Source organism: Phyllobates terribilis, unplaced genomic scaffold (genome assembly GCF_046119375.1).
Source record: "Phyllobates terribilis strain yellow unplaced genomic scaffold, ASM4611937v1 Scaffold_13__5_contigs__length_258822181, whole genome shotgun sequence".
Lineage (NCBI taxonomy): Eukaryota > Metazoa > Chordata > Amphibia > Anura > Dendrobatidae > Phyllobates > Phyllobates terribilis.
The window spans coordinates 123,046,849-123,069,238 of record NW_027362773.1 but is presented as its reverse complement, the minus strand read 5'-3'; the positions used below and the strand labels follow the sequence as shown (position 1 = coordinate 123,069,238).

Genomic DNA, 22,390 nt, shown 5'->3' with positions numbered 1-22,390 from the left:
ACATCTCTGCTACAAACACTCGCGCACATCACTGCTACAAACACTCTCTCACATTTCTGCTACAAACACTCGCGCACATTTCTACTACACTCGTGCGCATTTCTACTACACTCGTGCGCATCTCTGCTACAAACACTCGTGCACATCTCTGCTACAAACACTCGTGCACATCTCTGCTACAAACACTCGTGCACATCTCTGCTACAAACACTCGCGCACATCTCTGCTACAAACACTCGCGCACAGCTCTGCTACAAACACTTACGCACAGCTCTGCTACAAACACTCGTGCACATCTCTGCTACAAACACTCGTGCACATCTCTGCTACAAACACTCGTGCACATCTCTGCTACAAACACTCGTGCACATCTCTGCTACAAACACTCTCGCACATCTCTGCTACAAACACTCTCGCACATCTCTGCTACAAACACTTATGCACAGCTCATGCACATCTCTGCTACAAACACTCGTGCACATCTCTGCTACAAACACTCGCGCACATTTCTGCTACAAACACTCGCGCACATTTCTGCTACAAACACTCGCGCACATTTCTACTACACTCGCGCGCATCTCTGCTACAAACACTCTCGCACATCTCTGCTACAAACACTTATGCACAGCTCGTGCACATCTCTGCTAGAAACACTCGTGCACATCTCTGCTACAAACACTCGCGCACATCTCTGCTACAAACACTCGTGCACATCTCTGCTACAAACACTCGTGCACATCTCTGCTACAAACACTCGTGCACATCTCTGCTACAAACACTCGTGCACATCTCTGCTACAAACACTCGTGCACATCTCTGCTACAAACACTCGCGCACAGCTCTGCTACAAACACTCGCGCACAGCTCTGCTACAAACACTTGCGCACATCTCTGCTACAAACACTCTCGCACATTTCTGCTACAAACACTCGCGCACATTTCTACTACAAACACTCTCGCACATTTCTGCTACAAACACTCGCGCACATTTCTACTACACTCGCGCGCATCTCTGCTACAAACACTCGTGCACATCTCTGCTACAAACACTCGTGCACATCTCTGCTACAAACACTCGTGCACATCTCTGCTACAAACACTCGTGCACATCTCTGCTACAAACACTCGTGCACATCTCTGCTACAAACACTCGTGCACATCTCTGCTACAAACACTCGTGCACATCTCTGCTACAAACACTCGTGCACATCTCTGCTACAAACACTCGTGCACATCTCTGCTACAAACACTCGTGCACATCTCTGCTACAAACACTCGCGCACAGCTCAGCTACAAACACTTACGCACAGCTCTGCTACAAACACTCGTGCACATCTCTGCTACAAACACTCGTGCACATCTCTGCTACAAACACTCGTGCACATCTCTGCTACAAACACTTGTGCACAGCTCTGCTACAAACACTTATGCACAGCTCTGCTACAAACACTTATGCACAGCTCTGCTACAAACACTTATGCACAGCTCTGCTACAAACACTCGTGCACATCTCTGCTACAAACACTCGTGCACATCTCTGCTACAAACACTCGTGCACATCTCTGCTACAAACACTCGTGCACATCTCTGCTACAAACACTCGTGCACATCTCTGCTACAAACACTCGTGCACATCTCTGCTACAAACACTCGTGCACATCTCTGCTACAAACACTCGTGCACATCTCTGCTACAAACACTTATGCACAGCTCGTGCACATCTCTGCTACAAACACTCGTGCACATCTCTGCTACAAACACTCGTGCACATCTCTGCTACAAACACTCGTGCACATCTCTGCTACAAACACTCGTGCACATCTCTGCTACAAACACTCGTGCACATCTCTGCTACAAACACTCGTGCACATCTCTGCTACAAACACTCGTGCACATCTCTGCTACAAACACTCGTGCACATCTCTGCTACAAACACTCGCGCACAGCTCTGCTACAAACACTCGCGCACATCTCTGCTACAAACACTTGCGCACATCTCTGCTACAAACACTCTCGCACATTTCTGCTACAAACACTCGCGCACATTTCTACTACACTCGCGCGCATCTCTGCTACAAACACTCGTGCACATCTCTGCTACAAACACTCGTGCACATCTCTGCTACAAACACTCGTGCACATCTCTGCTACAAACACTCGTGCACATCTCTGCTACAAACACTCGTGCACATCTCTGCTACAAACACTCGTGCACATCTCTGCTACAAACACTCGTGCACATCTCTGCTACAAACACTCGTGCACATCTCTGCTACAAACACTCGCGCACAGCTCAGCTACAAACACTTACGCACAGCTCTGCTACAAACACTCGTGCACATCTCTGCTACAAACACTCGTGCACATCTCTGCTACAAACACTTATGCACAGCTCTGCTACAAACACTTATGCACAGCTCTGCTACAAACACTTATGCACAGCTCTGCTACAAACACTTATGCACAGCTCTGCTACAAACACTTATGCACAGCTCTGCTACAAACACTCGTGCACATCTCTGCTACAAACACTCGTGCACATCTCTGCTACAAACACTCGTGCACATCTCTGCTACAAACACTCGTGCACATCTCTGCTACAAACACTCGTGCACATCTCTGCTACAAACACTCGTGCACATCTCTGCTACAAACACTCGTGCACATCTCTGCTACAAACACTCGTGCACATCTCTGCTACAAACACTCGTGCACATCTCTGCTACAAACACTTATGCACAGCTCGTGCACATCTCTGCTACAAACACTCGTGCACATCTCTGCTACAAACACTTGCGCACATCTCTGCTACAAACACTCTCGCACATTTCTGCTACAAACACTCTCGCACATTTCTACTACACTCGCGCGCATCTCTGCTACAAACACTCGTGCACATCTCTGCTACAAACACTCGTGCACATCTCTGCTGTTATGCACACGCCCGGGCTAAGCGGCGTGTGCGTGGGATTGGTAGTGATTCCACTGGACCGTGCCGGAGAGTGAATGCCTGGAGGGGCGTAACTAGGTATTCACCCGATCCGACCAGGGTCGCACGACGGCATACGACGCCAGTGCACCAAGGAGGAACCGAGCAGAGGGACCAGGTGCTACTCCAGGACAGACCCCGGACACGGCTGTTGACCCACACAGGGGAATACAGGAACAGGCTGGTAGGCTGGCACACAGACTGGTGGGTATAGGCAGGCACGACTGGTATGCAGGCAGGCGGGTATGCAGGCAGGGGGGTAAAGGCAAGCACAGCTAGAGTGCAGACAGGGAGGCACTAGCAGGTAGGAACACAGGCGGGATAGGACCCAGTACACACCGGGACACAGGAACAATACAGGCAAAGGGGTACAGGCAAGCACGGCTAGAGTGCAGACAAGGCTGAGCAGGGAGGACAGGGCTCTGTTCACACGGAACAGACAGGAAGGGAAAGACAGAGCCAGACACCCACAGGGTACTTGCAGTGAAGTAGCGAGTGGACCACAAACTCACAAACGGGAGTACAGAGACAACTGGCAGGAGTTAGGTACGAGTTCAGACTCTGCAGAAAAAGGAAGGGAACGGACATAGAGGCAAAAACAGGTAAAGGATAGGAGAGAGTTCAGACTGGAACTGAGTGTACGGAGGAGACCGACACTGCAGCGGGATACAGGAGCGGGTCTGGGAATACTGCCCCCAGAGAGGCGGGACGAACAGGCAAGGAGCGTGTTCAGACAGGACAGACAAGATACAGGAGCGGGTCTGGGAATACTGCCCCCAGAGAGGCGGAACGAACAGGCAAGGAGCGTGTTCAGACAGGACAGACTAGAGAACACAGAAAGGACTCAGTTCAGACTCGGGAACTAATACCGAAAAGCAGGAGACATACAGGACTCAGTTCAGACACGGGAGCTGACACCGCAAGGCAGGAGAAATACAGGACTTAGTTCAGACACGGGAACTAATACCGTAAAGCAGGAGACATACAGGACTCAGTTCAGACACGGGAGCTGACACCGCAAGGCAGGAGAAATACAGGACTTAGTTCAGACACGGGAACTAATACCGTAAAGCAGGAGACATACAGGACTTAGTTCAGACAGGCCTGGAAATACAGCCTCCAGGAAAGGCAGACAAGGAAACAAAGACGGGACCTGGCACCTTCAGAGTGCAAGCACACACTGAAGGAAAACACTTATGCTCAGGCAGGGATAGAAGGGAGCTGCTGAGCTATATACCAAGAGACAGACAGCGATAGGCTGAGGACGCACAAGGGGAGTGACCCACAGCAGGTACAAAAGACAGGAAGTGATCGGGCGCCGCCCTTAAGCAGCAGAGACAGACACAAACACAAACAGACAGCATGGAGGGAAGCCAGAGAGACATTCTGGACAGGAGATCAAGTGCGCCCTCTTGCACAGTGGGAGATGGACCACCATGCAAGGACGCCGCCAGGTATGTTACAGTACCTCCCCCCTTACGCCCCCTCTTCTTCAGGCCTGCCAGAATCTTCCGCAGGGAATTCGAGGACCAGTCGTTCACTGGGTTGGAGGGGGACAGAGACTTGAGGGTAATCTCTGCTTCGAGGTACATCTTGTCAAGCTCACAGGAAGAAATAGACGGGTTATCAGGTACATAATGAGGAAAAGTCACTGTCTCTTTGTTATCTGGTGGTACCCCGGAGGATTCAGGAAACAACTGGAGGTCCTCCGCCGGGTCAGAAGAGTACTGAGGCTCAGAGAAAACATCTGCTTCAGAGTACACTAGGTCGGACTCACTGGAGGAAGCAGGCGAGGTATCAGGTACAGGAAATAGGAAAGTCTCTGTCCATTCACCACCAGGTGGCACCCCGAAGGGTTCTGAACACAACTGGAGGTCCTCCGCCTGGTCGGAGGGGTGTAGAGACTCGGGAGTAACCTCTGCTTCGGAGTACACTAGGTCGGACTCACTGGAGGAAGCAGGCGAGGTATCGGGTACCGAGTATAGGAAAGTCTCTGTCCATTCACCACCAGGTGGCACCCCGAAGGGTTCTGAACACAACTGGAGGTCTTCCGCCTGGTCGGAGGGGTGTAGAGACTCGGGAGTAACCTCTGCTTCGGAGTACACTAGGTTGGACTCACTGGAGGAAGCAGGCGAGGTATCGGGTACCGAGTATAGGAAAGTCTCTGTCCATTCACCACCAGGTGGCACCCCGAAGGGTTCTGAACACAACTGGAGGTCCTCCGCCTGGTCGGAGGGGTGTAGAGACTCGGGAGTAACCTCTGCTTCGGAGTACACTAGGTTGGACTCACTGGACGAAGCGAGCGAGGTATCAGGTCCAGGATATAGGAAAGTCTCTGTCCATTCACCACCAGGTGGCACCCCGAAGGGTTCTGAACACAACTGGAGGTCCTCCGCCTGGTCGGAGGGGTGTAGAGACTCGGGAGTAACCTCTGCTTCGGAGTACACTAGGTTGGACTCACTGGACGAAGCGAGTGAGGTATCAGATCCAGGATATAGGAAAGTCTCTGTCCATTCACCACCAGGTGGCACCCCGAAGGGTTCAGAACACAACTGGAGGTCCTCCGCCTGGTCGGAGGGGTGTAGAGACTCGGGAGTAACCTCTGCTTCGGAGTACACTAGGTTGGACTCACTGGACGAAGCGAGCGAGGTATCAGGTACAGAGTATAGGAGAGTCTCTGTCCTTTCGCTACCAGGTAGCACCCCGAAGGGTTCAGGAGGTCTCAGGGAGGACAGACCCTGGCGTGACTGCTTGCCTCTAAGTCTAGCACGTCTGGACTGCCTCTTGAGGTTGGGAGAAGTATTCCGGAAAGCGTAGTCACCCTGTGAGGATTCTGGGTGGGCAGTAGTCTCATTGGGCTGGAGAACTATTGCGCTACCCACACACATTACCTGACGGGGCTGCTCCGGGATATTGGGAAGTGAAGCTTCAGCAGGGGCTTCAGAGTTAGGGTCCTCGAAGACCATACGAAAGGCCACCAGGAAGGCCTGCAGGTCAAGGATGACAGGATCCCATGCTTCCCATAGGGGGGTGACCCATTTCAAGGCATCACCCGCTAGGTAGTCAATCATAAAGGCCACTTTAGCCCAATCGGAAGGAAAATAGAGAGGGTAGGCCTTAAAGTGTAGCATGCATTGCTCCACAAATGCACGACACTGTCTTGGATCCCCATAGTAACGTGGCGGATCCGCAGGAACGAGAGCTGATGGATCCATCTGGACGGGTGCGTAATTCGCCTGGAACTCAGCTAAAGGGAAAAAAAAATTTATTTATTTATTTTAATGCATGTATTTGCTGGAAAAACTTCTCAGAGAGCGAAGGCCGTGGGGCTCAACGGGAACCATGGCCTGAGCATGCTGTTATGCACACGCCCGGGCTAAGCGGCGTGTGCGTGGGATTGGTAGTGATTCCACTGGACCGTGCCGGAGAGTGAATGCCTGGAGGGGCGTAACTAGGTATTCACCCGATCCGACCAGGGTCGCACGACGGCATACGACGCCAGTGCACCAAGGAGGAACCGAGCAGAGGGACCAGGTGCTACTCCAGGACAGACCCCGGACACGGCTGTTGACCCACACAGGGGAATACAGGAACAGGCTGGTAGGCTGGCACACAGACTGGTGGGTATAGGCAGGCACGACTGGTATGCAGGCAGGCGGGTATGCAGGCAGGGGGGTAAAGGCAAGCACAGCTAGAGTGCAGACAGGGAGGCACTAGCAGGTAGGAACACAGGCGGGATAGGACCCAGTACACACCGGGACACAGGAACAATACAGGCAAAGGGGTACAGGCAAGCACGGCTAGAGTGCAGACAAGGCTGAGCAGGGAGGACAGGGCTCTGTTCACACGGAACAGACAGGAAGGGAAAGACAGAGCCAGACACCCACAGGGTACTTGCAGTGAAGTAGCGAGTGGACCACAAACTCACAAACGGGAGTACAGAGACAACTGGCAGGAGTTAGGTACGAGTTCAGACTCTGCAGAAAAAGGAAGGGAACGGACATAGAGGCAAAAACAGGTAAAGGATAGGAGAGAGTTCAGACTGGAACTGAGTGTACGGAGGAGACCGACACTGCAGCGGGATACAGGAGCGGGTCTGGGAATACTGCCCCCAGAGAGGTGGGACGAACAGGCAAGGAGCGTGTTCAGACAGGACAGACAAGATACAGGAGCGGGTCTGGGAATACTGCCCCCAGAGAGGCGGAACGAACAGGCAAGGAGCGTGTTCAGACAGGACAGACTAGAGAACACAGAAAGGACTCAGTTCAGACTCGGGAACTAATACCGAAAAGCAGGAGACATACAGGACTCAGTTCAGACACGGGAGCTGACACCGCAAGGCAGGAGAAATACAGGACTTAGTTCAGACACGGGAACTAATACCGTAAAGCAGGAGACATACAGGACTCAGTTCAGACACGGGAGCTGACACCGCAAGGCAGGAGAAATACAGGACTTAGTTCAGACACGGGAACTAATACCGTAAAGCAGGAGACATACAGGACTTAGTTCAGACAGGCCTGGAAATACAGCCTCCAGGAAAGGCAGACAAGGAAACAAAGACGGGACCTGGCACCTTCAGAGTGCAAGCACACACTGAAGGAAACCACTTATGCTCAGGCAGGGATAGAAGGGAGCTGCTGAGCTATATACCAAGAGACAGACAGCGATAGGCTGAGGACGCACAAGGGGAGTGACCCACAGCAGGTACAAAAGACAGGAAGTGATCGGGCGCCGCCCTTAAGCAGCAGAGACAGACACAAACACAAACAGACAGCATGGAGGGAAGCCAGAGAGACATTCTGGACAGGAGATCAAGTGCGCCCTCTTGCACAGTGGGAGATGGACCACCATGCAAGGACGCCGCCAGGTATGTTACATCTGCTACAAACACTCGTGCACATCTCTGCTACAAACACTCGTGCACATCTCTGCTACAAACACTCGTGCACATCTCTGCTACAAACACTCGCGCACATCACTGCTACAAACACTCGCGCACATTTCTGCTACAAACACTCGTGCACATCTCTGCTACAAACACTCGTGCACATCTCTGCTACAAACACTCGTGCACATCTCTGCTACAAACACTCGCGCACATCACTGCTACAAACACTCTCTCACATTTCTGCTACAAACACTCGCGCACATTTCTACTACACTCGTGCGCATCTCTGCTACAAACACTCGTGCGCATCTCTGCTACAAACACTCGTGCACATCTCTGCTACAAACACTCGTGCACATCTCTGCTACAAACACTCGTGCACATCTCTGCTACAAACACTCGTGCACATCTCTGCTACAAACACTCGTGCACATCTCTGCTACAAACACTCGTGCACATCTCTGCTACAAACACTCGCGCACAGCTCTGCTACAAACACTTACGCACAGCTCTGCTACAAACACTCGTGCACATCTCTGCTACAAACACTCGTGCACATCTCTGCTACAAACACTCGTGCACATCTCTGCTACAAACACTCTCGCACATCTCTGCTACAAACACTTATGCACAGCTCATGCACATCTCTGCTACAAACACTCGTGCACATCTCTGCTACAAACACTCGCGCACATTTCTGCTACAAACACTCTCGCACATTTCTGCTACAAACACTCGCGCACATTTCTACTACACTCGCGCGCATCTCTGCTACAAACACTCGTGCACATCTCTGCTACAAACACTCGTGCACATCTCTGCTACAAACACTCGTGCACATCTCTGCTACAAACACTTATGCACAGCTCGTGCACATCTCTGCTACAAACACTCGTGCACATCTCTGCTACAAACACTTGCGCACATCTCTGCTACAAACACTCTCGCACATTTCTGCTACAAACACTCGCGCACATTTCTACTACACTCGCGCGCATCTCTGCTACAAACACTCGTGCACATCTCTGCTACAAACACTCGTGCACATCTCTGCTACAAACACTCGTGCACATCTCTGCTACAAACACTCGCGCACATCACTGCTACAAACACTCTCTCACATTTCTGCTACAAACACTCGCGCACATTTCTACTACACTCGTGCGCATCTCTGCTACAAACACTCGTGCGCATCTCTGCTACAAACACTCGTGCACATCTCTGCTACAAACACTCGTGCACATCTCTGCTACAAACACTCGTGCACATCTCTGCTACAAACACTCGCGCACAGCTCTGCTACAAACACTCGTGCACATCTCTGCTACAAACACTCGTGCACATCTCTGCTACAAACACTCGTGCACATCTCTGCTACAAACACTCGTGCACATCTCTGCTACAAACACTCGTGCACATCTCTGCTACAAACACTCGTGCACATCTCTGCTACAAACACTCGCGCACATCACTGCTACAAACACTCTCTCACATTTCTGCTACAAACACTCGCGCACATTTCTACTACACTCGTGCGCATCTCTGCTACAAACACTCGTGCGCATCTCTGCTACAAACACTCGTGCACATCTCTGCTACAAACACTCGTGCACATCTCTGCTACAAACACTCGTGCACATCTCTGCTACAAACACTCGCGCACAGCTCTGCTACAAACACTTACGCACAGCTCTGCTACAAACACTCGTGCACATCTCTGCTACAAACACTCGTGCACATCTCTGCTACAAACACTCGTGCACATCTCTGCTACAAACACTCTCGCACATCTCTGCTACAAACACTCTCGCACATCTCTGCTACAAACACTTATGCACAGCTCATGCACATCTCTGCTACAAACACTCGTGCACATCTCTGCTACAAACACTCGCGCACATTTCTGCTACAAACACTCTCGCACATTTCTGCTACAAACACTCGCGCACATTTCTACTACACTCGCGCGCATCTCTGCTACAAACACTCTCGCACATCTCTGCTACAAACACTTATGCGCAGCTCGTGCACATCTCTGCTAGAAACACTCGTGCACATCTCTGCTACAAACACTCGCGCACATCTCTGCTACAAACACTCTCGCATATTTCTGCTACAAACACTCGCGCACATTTCTGCTACAAACACTCGCGCACATTTCTACTACACTCGCGCGCATCTCTGCTACAAACACTCGTGCACATCTCTGCTACAAACACTCGTGCACATCTCTGCTACAAACACTCGTGCACATCTCTGCTACAAACACTTATGCACAGCTCATGCACATCTCTGCTACAAACACTCGCGCACATCTCTGCTACAAACACTCGCGCACATCTCTGCTACAAACACTCGTGCACATCTCTGCTACAAACACTCGTGCACATCTCTGCTACAAACACTCGTGCACATCTCTGCTACAAACACTCGCGCACAGCTCTGCTACAAACACTTATGCACAGCTCATGCACATCTCTGCTACAAACACTCGTGCACATCTCTGCTACAAACACTCGTGCACATCTCTGCTACAAACACTCGTGCACATCTCTGCTACAAACACTCGTGCACATCTCTGCTACAAACACTTATGCACAGCTCATGCACATCTCTGCTACAAACACTCGTGCACATCTCTGCTACAAACACTCGTGCACATCTCTGCTACAAACACTCGTGCACATCTCTGCTACAAACACTCGTGCACATCTCTGCTACAAACACTCGTGCACATCTCTGCTACAAACACTCGCGCACAGCTCTGCTACAAACACTTACGCACAGCTCTGCTACAAACACTCGTGCACAGCTCTGCTACAAACACTCGTGCACATCTCTGCTACAAACACTCGTGCACATCTCTGCTACAAACACTCGTGCACATCTCTGCTACAAACACTCTCGCACATCTCTGCTACAAACACTTATGCACAGCTCATGCACATCTCTGCTACAAACACTCGTGCACATCTCTGCTACAAACACTCGCGCACATCTCTGCTACAAACACTCGCACATTTCTGCTACAAACACTCGCGCACATTTCTACTACACTCGCGCGCATCTCTGCTACAAACACTCTCGCACATCTCTGCTACAAACACTTATGCACAGCTCGTGCACATCTCTGCTACAAACACTCGTGCACATCTCTGCTACAAACACTCTCGCACATCTCTGCTACAAACACTCTCGCACATTTCTGCTACAAACACTCGCGCACATTTCTACTACACTCGCGCGCATCTCTGCTACAAACACTCGTGCACATCTCTGCTACAAACACTCGTGCACATCTCTGCTACAAACACTCGTGCACATCTCTGCTACAAACACTTATGCACAGCTCATGCACATCTCTGCTACAAACACTCGTGCACATCTCTGCTACAAACACTCGCGCACATCTCTGCTACAAACACTCGTGCACATCTCTGCTACAAACACTCGTGCACATCTCTGCTACAAACACTCGTGCACATCTCTGCTACAAACACTCGTGCACATCTCTGCTACAAACACTCGTGCACATCTCTGCTACAAACACTCGCGCACAGCTCTGCTACAAACACTTATGCACAACTCATGCACATCTCTGCTACAAACACTCGTGCACATCTCTGCTACAAACACTCGTGCACATCTCTGCTACAAACACTCGTGCACATCTCTGCTACAAACACTCGTGCACATCTCTGCTACAAACACTCGCGCACAGCTCTGCTACAAACACTTACGCACAGCTCTGCTACAAACACTCGTGCACATCTCTGCTACAAACACTCGTGCACATCTCTGCTACAAACACTCGTGCACATCTCTGCTACAAACACTCGTGCACATCTCTGCTACAAACACTTATGCACAGCTCATGCACATCTCTGCTACAAACACTCGTGCACATCTCTGCTACAAACACTCGCGCACATCTCTGCTACAAACACTCGCGCACATCTCTGCTACAAACACTCGTGCACATCTCTGCTACAAACACTCGTGCACATCTCTGCTACAAACACTCGTGCACATCTCTGCTACAAACACTCGTGCACATCTCTGCTACAAACACTCGCGCACAGCTCTGCTACAAACACTTATGCACAACTCATGCACATCTCTGCTACAAACACTCGTGCACATCTCTGCTACAAACACTCGTGCACATCTCTGCTACAAACACTCGTGCACATCTCTGCTACAAACACTCGTGCACATCTCTGCTACAAACACTCGCGCACAGCTCTGCTACAAACACTTACGCACAGCTCTGCTACAAACACTCGTGCACATCTCTGCTACAAACACTCGTGCACATCTCTGCTACAAACACTCTCGCACATCTCTGCTACAAACACTTATGCACAGCTCATGCACATCTCTGCTACAAACACTCGTGCACATCTCTGTTACACTCGCGCACATCTCTGCTACAAACACTCTCGCACATTTCTGCTACAAACACTCGCGCACATTTCTGCTACAAACACTCGCGCACATTTCTACTACACTCGCGCGCATCTCTGCTACAAACACTTATGCACAGCTCATGCACATCTCTGCTACAAACACTCGTGCACATCTCTGCTACAAACACTCGCGCACATTTCTGCTACAAACACTCGTGCACATCTCTGCTACAAACACTCGTGCACATCTCTGCTACAAACACTCGTGCACATCTCTGCTACAAACACTTATGCACAGCTCATGCACATCTCTGCTACAAACACTCGTGCACATCTCTGCTACAAACACTCGCGCACATCTCTGCTACAAACACTCTCGCACATTTCTGCTACAAACACTCGCGCACATTTCTACTACACTCGCGCGCATCTCTGCTACAAACACTCTCGCACATCTCTGCTACAAACACTTATGCACAGCTCGTGCACATCTCTGCTACAAACACTCGTGCACATCTCTGCTACAAACACTCGCGCACATCTCTGCTACAAACACTCTCGCACATTTCTGCTACAAACACTCGCGCACATTTCTACTACACTCGCGCGCATCTCTGCTACAAACACTCGTGCACATCTCTGCTACAAACACTCGTGCACATCTCTGCTACAAACACTTATGCACAGCTCGTGCACATCTCTGCTACAAACACTCGCGCACATCTCTGCTACAAACACTCGTGCACATCTCTGCTACAAACACTCGTGCACATCTCTGCTACAAACACTCGTGCACATCTCTGCTACAAACACTCGCGCACAGCTCTGCTACAAACACTTATGCACAGCTCATGCACATCTCTGCTACAAACACTCGTGCACATCTCTGCTACAAACACTCGTGCACATCTCTGCTACAAACACTCGTGCACATCTCTGCTACAAACACTCGTGCACATCTCTGCTACAAACACTTATGCACAGCTCATGCACATCTCTGCTACAAACACTCGTGCACATCTCTGCTACAAACACTCGTGCACATCTCTGCTACAAACACTCGTGCACATCTCTGCTACAAACACTCGTGCACATCTCTGCTACAAACACTCGTGCACATCTCTGCTACAAACACTCGTGCACATCTCTGCTACAAACACTCGTGCACATCTCTGCTACAAACACTCGTGCACATCTCTGCTACAAACACTCGTGCACATCTCTGCTACAAACACTTACGCACAGCTCTGCTACAAACACTCGTGCACATCTCTGCTACAAACACTCGTGCACATCTCTGCTACAAACACTCGTGCACATCTCTGCTACAAACACTCGTGCACATCTCTGCTACAAACACTCGTGCACATCTCTGCTACAAACACTCGTGCACATCTCTGCTACAAACACTCATGCACATCTCTGCTACAAACACTCGTGCACATCTCTGCTACAAACACTCGTGCACATCTCTGCTACAAACACTCGTGCACATCTCTGCTACAAACACTCGTGCACATCTCTGCTACAAACACTCGTGCACATCTCTGCTACAAACACTCTCGCACATCTCTGCTACAAACACTTATGCACAGCTCATGCACATCTCTGCTACAAACACTCGTGCACATCTCTGCTACAAACACTCGCGCACATCTCTGCTACAAACACTCTCGCACATTTCTGCTACAAACACTCGCGCACATTTCTACTACACTCGCGCGCATCTCTGCTACAAACACTCTCGCACATCTCTGCTACAAACACTTATGCACAGCTCGTGCACATCTCTGCTACAAACACTCGTGCACATCTCTGCTACAAACACTCGCGCACATCTCTGCTACAAACACTCTCTCACATTTCTGCTACAAACACTCGCGCACATTTCTACTACACTCGCGCGCATCTCTGCTACAAACACTCGTGCACATCTCTGCTACAAACACTCGTGCACATCTCTGCTACAAACACTCGTGCACATCTCTGCTACAAACACTTATGCACAGCTCATGCACATCTCTGCTACAAACACTCGTGCACATCTCTGCTACAAACACTCGCGCACATCTCTGCTACAAACACTCTCGCACATTTCTGCTACAAACACTCGCGCACATTTCTACTACACTCGCGCGCATCTCTGCTACAAACACTCGTGCACATCTCTGCTACAAACACTCGTGCACATCTCTGCTACAAACACTCGTGCACATCTCTGCTACAAACACTCGTGCACATCTCTGCTACAAACACTCGTGCACATCTCTGCTACAAACACTCGCGCACATCACTGCTACAAACACTCTCGCACATTTCTGCTACAAACACTCGCGCACATTTCTACTACACTCGTGCGCATCTCTGCTACAAACACTCGTGCGCATCTCTGCTACAAACACTCGTGCACATCTCTGCTACAAACACTCGTGCACATCTCTGCTACAAACACTCGTGCACATCTCTGCTACAAACACTCGTGCACATCTCTGCTACAAACACTCGTGCACATCTCTGCTACAAACACTCGTGCACATCTCTGCTACAAACACTCGCGCACAGCTCTGCTACAAACACTTATGCACAGCTCATGCACATCTCTGCTACAAACACTCGTGCACATCTCTGCTACAAACACTCGTGCACATCTCTGCTACAAACACTCGTGCACATCTCTGCTACAAACACTCGTGCACATCTCTGCTACAAACACTTATGCACAGCTCATGCACATCTCTGCTACAAACACTCGTGCACATCTCTGCTACAAACACTTATGCACAGCTCTGCTACAAACACTTATGCACAGCTCTGCTACAAACACTTATGCACAGCTCTGCTACAAACACTTATGCACAGCTCTGCTACAAACACTTATGCACAGCTCTGCTACAAACACTTATGCACATCTCTGCTACAAACACTCGTGCACATCTCTGCTACAAACACTCGTGCACATCTCTGCTACAAACACTCGTGCACATCTCTGCTACAAACACTCGTGCACATCTCTGCTACAAACACTCGTGCACATCTCTGCTACAAACACTCGTGCACATCTCTGCTACAAACACTCGTGCACATCTCTGCTACAAACACTTACGCACAGCTCTGCTACAAACACTCGTGCACATCTCTGCTACAAACACTCGTGCACATCTCTGCTACAAACACTCGTGCACATCTCTGCTACAAACACTCGTGCACATCTCTGCTACAAACACTTACGCACAGCTCTGCTACAAACACTCGTGCACATCTCTGCTACAAACACTCGTGCACATCTCTGCTACAAACACTCGTGCACATCTCTGCTACAAACACTCGTGCACATCTCTGCTACAAACACTCGTGCACATCTCTGCTACAAACACTCGTGCACATCTCTGCTACAAACACTCGTGCACATCTCTGCTACAAACACTCGTGCACATCTCTGCTACAAACACTCGTGCACATCTCTGCTACAAACACTCGTGCACATCTCTGCTACAAACACTCGTGCACATCTCTGCTACAAACACTCTCGCACATCTCTGCTACAAACACTTATGCACAGCTCATGCACATCTCTGCTACAAACACTCGTGCACATCTCTGCTACAAACACTCGCGCACATCTCTGCTACAAACACTCGCGCACATTTCTGCTACAAACACTCGCGCACATTTCTACTACACTCGCGCGCATCTCTGCTACAAACACTCTCGCACATCTCTGCTACAAACACTTATGCACAGCTCGTGCACATCTCTGCTACAAACACTCGTGCACATCTCTGCTACAAACACTCGCGCACATCTCTGCTACAAACACTCTCTCACATTTCTGCTACAAACACTCGCGCACATTTCTACTACACTCGCGCGCATCTCTGCTACAAACACTCGTGCACATCTCTGCTACAAACACTCGTGCACATCTCTGCTACAAACACTCGTGCACATCTCTGCTACAAACACTTATGCACAGCTCATGCACATCTCTGCTACAAACACTCGTGCACATCTCTGCTACAAACACTCGCGCACATCTCTGCTACAAACACTCTCGCACATTTCTGCTACAAACACTCGCGCACATTTCTACTACACTCGCGCGCATCTCTGCTACAAACACTCGTGCACATCTCTGCTACAAACACTCGTGCACATCTCTGCTACAAACACTCGTGCACATCTCTGCTACAAACACTCGTGCACATCTCTGCTACAAACACTCGCGCACATCACTGCTACAAACACTCTCGCACATTTCTGCTACAAACACTCGCGCACATTTCTACTACACTCGTGCGCATCTCTGCTACAAACACTCGTGCGCATCTCTGCTACAAACACTCGTGCGCATCTCTGCTACAAACACTCGTGCACATCTCTGCTACAAACACTCGTGCACATCTCTGCTACAAACACTCGTGCACATCTCTGCTACAAACACTCGCGCACATCACTGCTACAAACACTCTCTCACATTTCTGCTACAAACACTCGCGCATATTTCTACTACACTCGTGCGCATCTCTGCTACAAACACTCGTGCGCATCTCTGCTACAAACACTCATGCACATCTCTGCTACAAACACTCGTGCACATCTCTGCTACAAACACTCGTGCACATCTCTGCTACAAACACTCGTGCACATCTCTGCTACAAACACTCGTGCACATCTCTGCTACAAACACTCGTGCACATCTCTGCTACAAACACTCGTGCACATCTCTGCTACAAACACTCGTGCACATCTCTGCTACAAACACTCGCGCACAGCTCTGCTACAAACACTTACGCACAGCTCTGCTACAAACACTCGTGCACATCTCTGCTACAAACACTCGTGCACATCTCTGCTACAAACACTTATGCACAGCTCGTGCACATCTCTGCTACAAACACTCGTGCACATCTCTGCTACAAACACTCGCGCACATCTCTGCTACAAACACTCTCGCACATTTCTGCTACAAACACTCGCGCACATTTCTACTACACTCGCGCGCATCTCTGCTACAAACACTCGTGCACATCTCTGCTACAAACAGTCGTGCACATCTCTGCTACAAACACTTATGCACAGCTCATGCACATCTCTGCTACAAACACTCGTGCACATCTCTGCTACAAACACTCGTGCACATTTCTGCTACAAACACTCGCGCACATTTCTGCTACAAACACTCGCGCACATTTCTACTACACTCGCGCGCATCTCTGCTACAAACACTCGTGCACATCTCTGCTACAAACACTCGTGCACATCTCTGCTACAAACACTAGTGCACATCTCTGCTACAAACACTCGTGCACATCTCTGCTATAAACACTCGTGCACATCTCTGCTACAAACACTCGTGCACATCTCTGCTACAAACACTCGTGCACATCTCTGCTACAAACACTCGTGCACATCTCTGCTACAAACACTCGCGCACAGCTCTGCTACAAACACTTACGCACAGCTCTGCTACAAACACTCGTGCACAGCTCTGCTACAAACACTCGTGCACATCTCTGCTACAAACACTCGCGCACATTTCTACTACAAACACTCGCGCACATCTCTGCTACAAACACTCGTGCACATCTCTGCTACAAACACTCGTGCACATCTCTGCTACAAACACTCGTGCACATCTCTGCTACAAACACTCGTGCACATCTCTGCTACAAACACTCGTGCACATCTCTGCTACAAACACTCGCGCACATCACTGCTACAAACACTCTCTCACATTTCTGCTACAAACACTCGCGCACATTTCTACTACACTCGCGCGCATCTCTGCTACAAACACTCGTGCACATCTCTGCTACAAACACTCGTGCACATCTCTGCTACAAACACTTATGCACAGCTCATGCACATCTCTGCTACAAACACTCGTGCACATCTCTGCTACAAACACTCGCGCACATTTCTGCTACAAACACTCGCGCACATTTCTGCTACAAACACTCGCGCACATTTCTACTACACTCGCGCGCATCTCTGCTACAAACACTCGTGCACATCTCTGCTACAAACACTCGTGCACATCTCTGCTACAAACACTCGTGCACATCTCTGCTACAAACACTCGCGCACATCTCTGCTACAAACACTCTCGCACATTTCTGCTACAAACACTCGCGCACATTTCTACTACACTCGCGCGCATCTCTGCTACAAACACTCGTGCTCATCTCTGCTACAAACACTCGTGCACATCTCTGCTACAAACACTTATGCACAGCTCATGCACATCTCTGCTACAAACACTCGTGCACATCTCTGCTACAAACACTCGCGCACATTTCTGTTACAAACACTCGCGCACATTTCTGCTACAAACACTCGCGCACATTTCTACTACACTCGCGCGCATCTCTGCTACAAACACTCGTGCACATCTCTGCTACAAACACTCGTGCACATCACTGCTACAAACACTCTCGCACATTTCTGCTACAAACATTCGCGCACATTTCTACTACACTCGTGCGCATCTCTGCTACAAACACTCGTGCACATCTCTGCTACAAACACTCGTGCACATCTCTGCTACAAACACTCGTGCACATCTCTGCTACAAACACTTATGCACGGCTCGTGCACATCTCTGCTACAAACACTCGCGCACAGCTCTGCTACAAACACTTACGCACAGCTCTGCTACAAACACTCGTGCACATCTCTGCTACAAACACTCGCGCACATCTCTGCTACAAACACTCTCGCACATTTCTGCTACAAACACTCTCGCGCATTTTTTCTGCAAACACTCGCGCATTTCTGCTACAATCACTCTTGCGCATTTCTGCTACAAACACTCGCGCACATTTCTACTACACTCGCGCACATCTCTGCTACAAACACTCGCTCACAGCTCTGCTACAAAGACTCGCATACACACAGCTCTGCCACCTACATATACAATACCTACAGTTCAGCTACATCGGTGAACTGAAAGGTCCTTCAGCTGCATCTGTGCAGCTAGCAGTGATGTGTAGCTCCTGGTAGCTTTCTCTCTTGCCCTGCACCGATCAGATAGATAGGTGTTGGGCAGGAAGAGGAGATCTGCACTGCTGCATAATTCTTTCAGTGATCGTGTAGAACATGGTGTCAGTGTCTCCTCCATCATAGGAAGCTGCCTCCGGATTTTATACACACATACACTTTTTAGCAAGATTTGTTTTCTTGCTAAAGTGTGTCTATAGTTCAAACAATATGGTAATAATCAGTTTAAAGAAGACCTGCAACCTCTCTAATGTGTACACTAGTAAATAATTTTATTCCCTTGAAATAGCAATTCTGAAACCTCTTTTTTTTCTTAATTGCATTGTCTCTTCTATTCTTCCTGAATAACTTTATAGTGGGGGGTTACTAGTTGGGGATATGTCCCTACAATATAACAGTCCAATTAGTGCTGGCAGTGACAGGCTGTGTATGGGACACAAGTCTTGGACCAAAGGAATGGTAATGCCTAGTTGTCAATGAATTTATGAATATTCAGGATGATTAATAAAGGAGCATCAGAGTTAGGAGATAAGATGCTTTTTAGGGGAATGCATGTATCTCCCTTATGTAGACATGTCCGGAGAGTGACGACTCCTCTTTAGTAATTTGAGTTGTTCTCAGCATCAGCTTTTACAGAAATAAAAAATTTTATTTTCAGACATTTGTGCACAATTTATACATAAGTTTTAAGATGAGACAATGTTTATATATAATTTATTTTGTCTGATCAGCTTTTTCTGCCTTCCTTGTGAGCGCCCTGCTGGCCGGTGTGGCAGTGATGATGCAGCTACCCCTCTCTTACGTTTACGACCACTTCTTGGAGTTTGCTGTGGCCTCAGCAATCATATCTTTGGCTCTCAGTATCTTTCTTTACATCAAGTCCCTGGCAGCACCGGAGTCTGCACTGGCACCAGGTGGCAATTCAGGTAATATTGCATTAACCCTAAAAGACCTGGAGAACAAGAACACGCACAGCTGGAGCACATTAATGCCTATAGTCTGCAATAGGGGATCACATGCCAGGCTGTCCTCAATGCCAGGCAGCTTTGTGCTCCATACAGCAATGGCGGGCGCATACAATGTCTTCTGCCACTTTCAGAACGATTTGTGGTGGACTGAATGACAAGGCTGTAGGGTTACCCACCTAATAATGTGACATACGTCCATCTGATGTATCTGGGTACGGAGCCTAGTTTGGTGATTATTGAAATAATTTTATTTCTCTCTTTTGAAAGCCAATAAGTTTATTTTTTTGCTCAAAATAAGCTTGTTCTTTGTGGGATGAGCTGTATTTTTCAATGGCACCATGTCGAGGTACATATAGTATAATGTATTATTTAAAGGGTTTGCCCTCTACTTTAAAAGTTAACCTTAACAGGCATAGGGTGGTGTGAAAAATACTCGCTCCCCATCCCCCCTCCATCTGGTCAAGTCCGCGCTTGGTAATATCTCACTCCTCAGTCTCCTGACATCATCATCTGGTGGGAATCATATCATGTGAGTGCTGCAGCCAATCTGTTCCTGAAGGCTGCAGGCGATTAGTCGATCAGCAGCTGCTGATTGGCTGCAGCGGTCACTTGAAGTTCCTCTCTGGATGTTGATTGCTCTGGTCTGGGAGGTGAGCATAATTTTTATTATCTCTTACTCCACCAACTAAGAGGACAGGGCTCCATTAGCGGTAATCCTAAGGCGGCTTGTGGGAACCACATGGTACCTGCGATATATTGTCATGGTCCAGGGCAGGAAGAGGTTAAACAATAATCCTGTAATAACTTTTAATACCGTTTTCTGTCTTACCGCAGGGACTATATTTTCCAGTGCACAAACTAAAATAATGAAAAAAAACCCCATCCTGAATTAATTTAATCCTCACGTTGACTTTTTTTTTATTAAAGGAAATCCCCTCTATGACTTTTTCATCGGACACGAACTGAACCCCCGTATTGGCTCCTTCGACCTGAAGTATTTCTGTGAACTTCGGCCCGGACTCATGGGTTGGGTGAGAATTTTTGATTATAGAAAACTGTGATAAGGACTAAGAATTCTATAGATAAGGGGTATTGTTTCCATTTACAATCAGGAGGTAATGGCCAATGACCACAAGATGGGCAACGACAGATTAACAGCTCGGACCCACCACATCCTCAACTCTGCAAGAAAAGGGGAAGCATGGAGGGACGTCACATAGCCAGAGAGCAACAGAGTCCCGAAAAAGTGTATGGGGGCAAATGCAGATCAATGGGGGTACATTAAAGGATCTGGGGTAACTGCAGGTTTTGAGAGCAGATGAGGGACCAAAGGTTGAGTAGTTAACGAACCAAACTAGTCCCTGTCCGAGTCCCCAATGTGGAGCCTACATGTGTGACATTCAGCATAGTCGGGCCACTCATCTTGCTGCTGGACTACCATTTTTTTTTTCACCTTAACTTTTCCCCCAAGATCCTAAGGCTCCTTACTTCACCCCTCTGACATTATACATTCCCTTCTAGTGTGTGCTAAACCTGTGCTTCCTGATGAAGGACATCGAGCTCCGCGGCTCCGCTTCCCTTTCCATTATTTTGGTCTTTGGTTTCCAGGCTGTATATGTCATGGACGCCCTATGGCACGAGGTAAGCCCAAATGTCTATCCCGATTACATAGAAGAGCGCAGACCGGTCCTGATTTACGGGAGGTGTAAACCTGATGTGTGTGAATCCAAATGAAATTTTGTCCCCTTTTTTTTTGCCAATAGGAAGCGATCCTCACAACCATGGACATTGTACATGACGGGTTTGGTTTCATGCTGGCATTTGGGGACTTGTGCTGGGTCCCCTTCACATACTCACTGCAGGCGTACTTCTTAGTCCGTCACCCTCAGGACCTGAGCGCTGCCGCTGCCGTTGGCATCGTCCTTCTCAATGGTAGGAGCACGTCTCTTGGTCTTCTTCAATGTACGATGGGAATATCAAATTAGTCCAATGGACCCAATATGTCAGCACATGCGTGTCCACAGCTATGCCGATGGCTGCATGTTGGAAATTGTGGTTGGATGTGGTGTTTGTATGCAGACACCTGCCGGCTGGAATAAGTGGCTGCTGCGGTGACTTTTAGGGATCTGTAATA

At 49.1% G+C, this 22,390-nt stretch overlaps 1 protein-coding gene across 1 annotated transcript in view; it reads left to right on the top strand.

Moving 5' to 3' along the window:
• The window catches only part of TM7SF2 (transmembrane 7 superfamily member 2), a 37,210-nt gene that overhangs the window by 6,797 nt on the left and 8,023 nt on the right, over positions 1-22,390 (top strand). The window contains exons 5-8 of the mRNA XM_073658581.1: positions 20,020-20,214; positions 21,184-21,287; positions 21,778-21,897; positions 22,020-22,188. Coding sequence (XP_073514682.1) covers positions 20,020-20,214; positions 21,184-21,287; positions 21,778-21,897; positions 22,020-22,188 — 588 coding nt within the window. The remainder of the gene's footprint in view (positions 1-20,019; positions 20,215-21,183; positions 21,288-21,777; positions 21,898-22,019; positions 22,189-22,390) is intronic.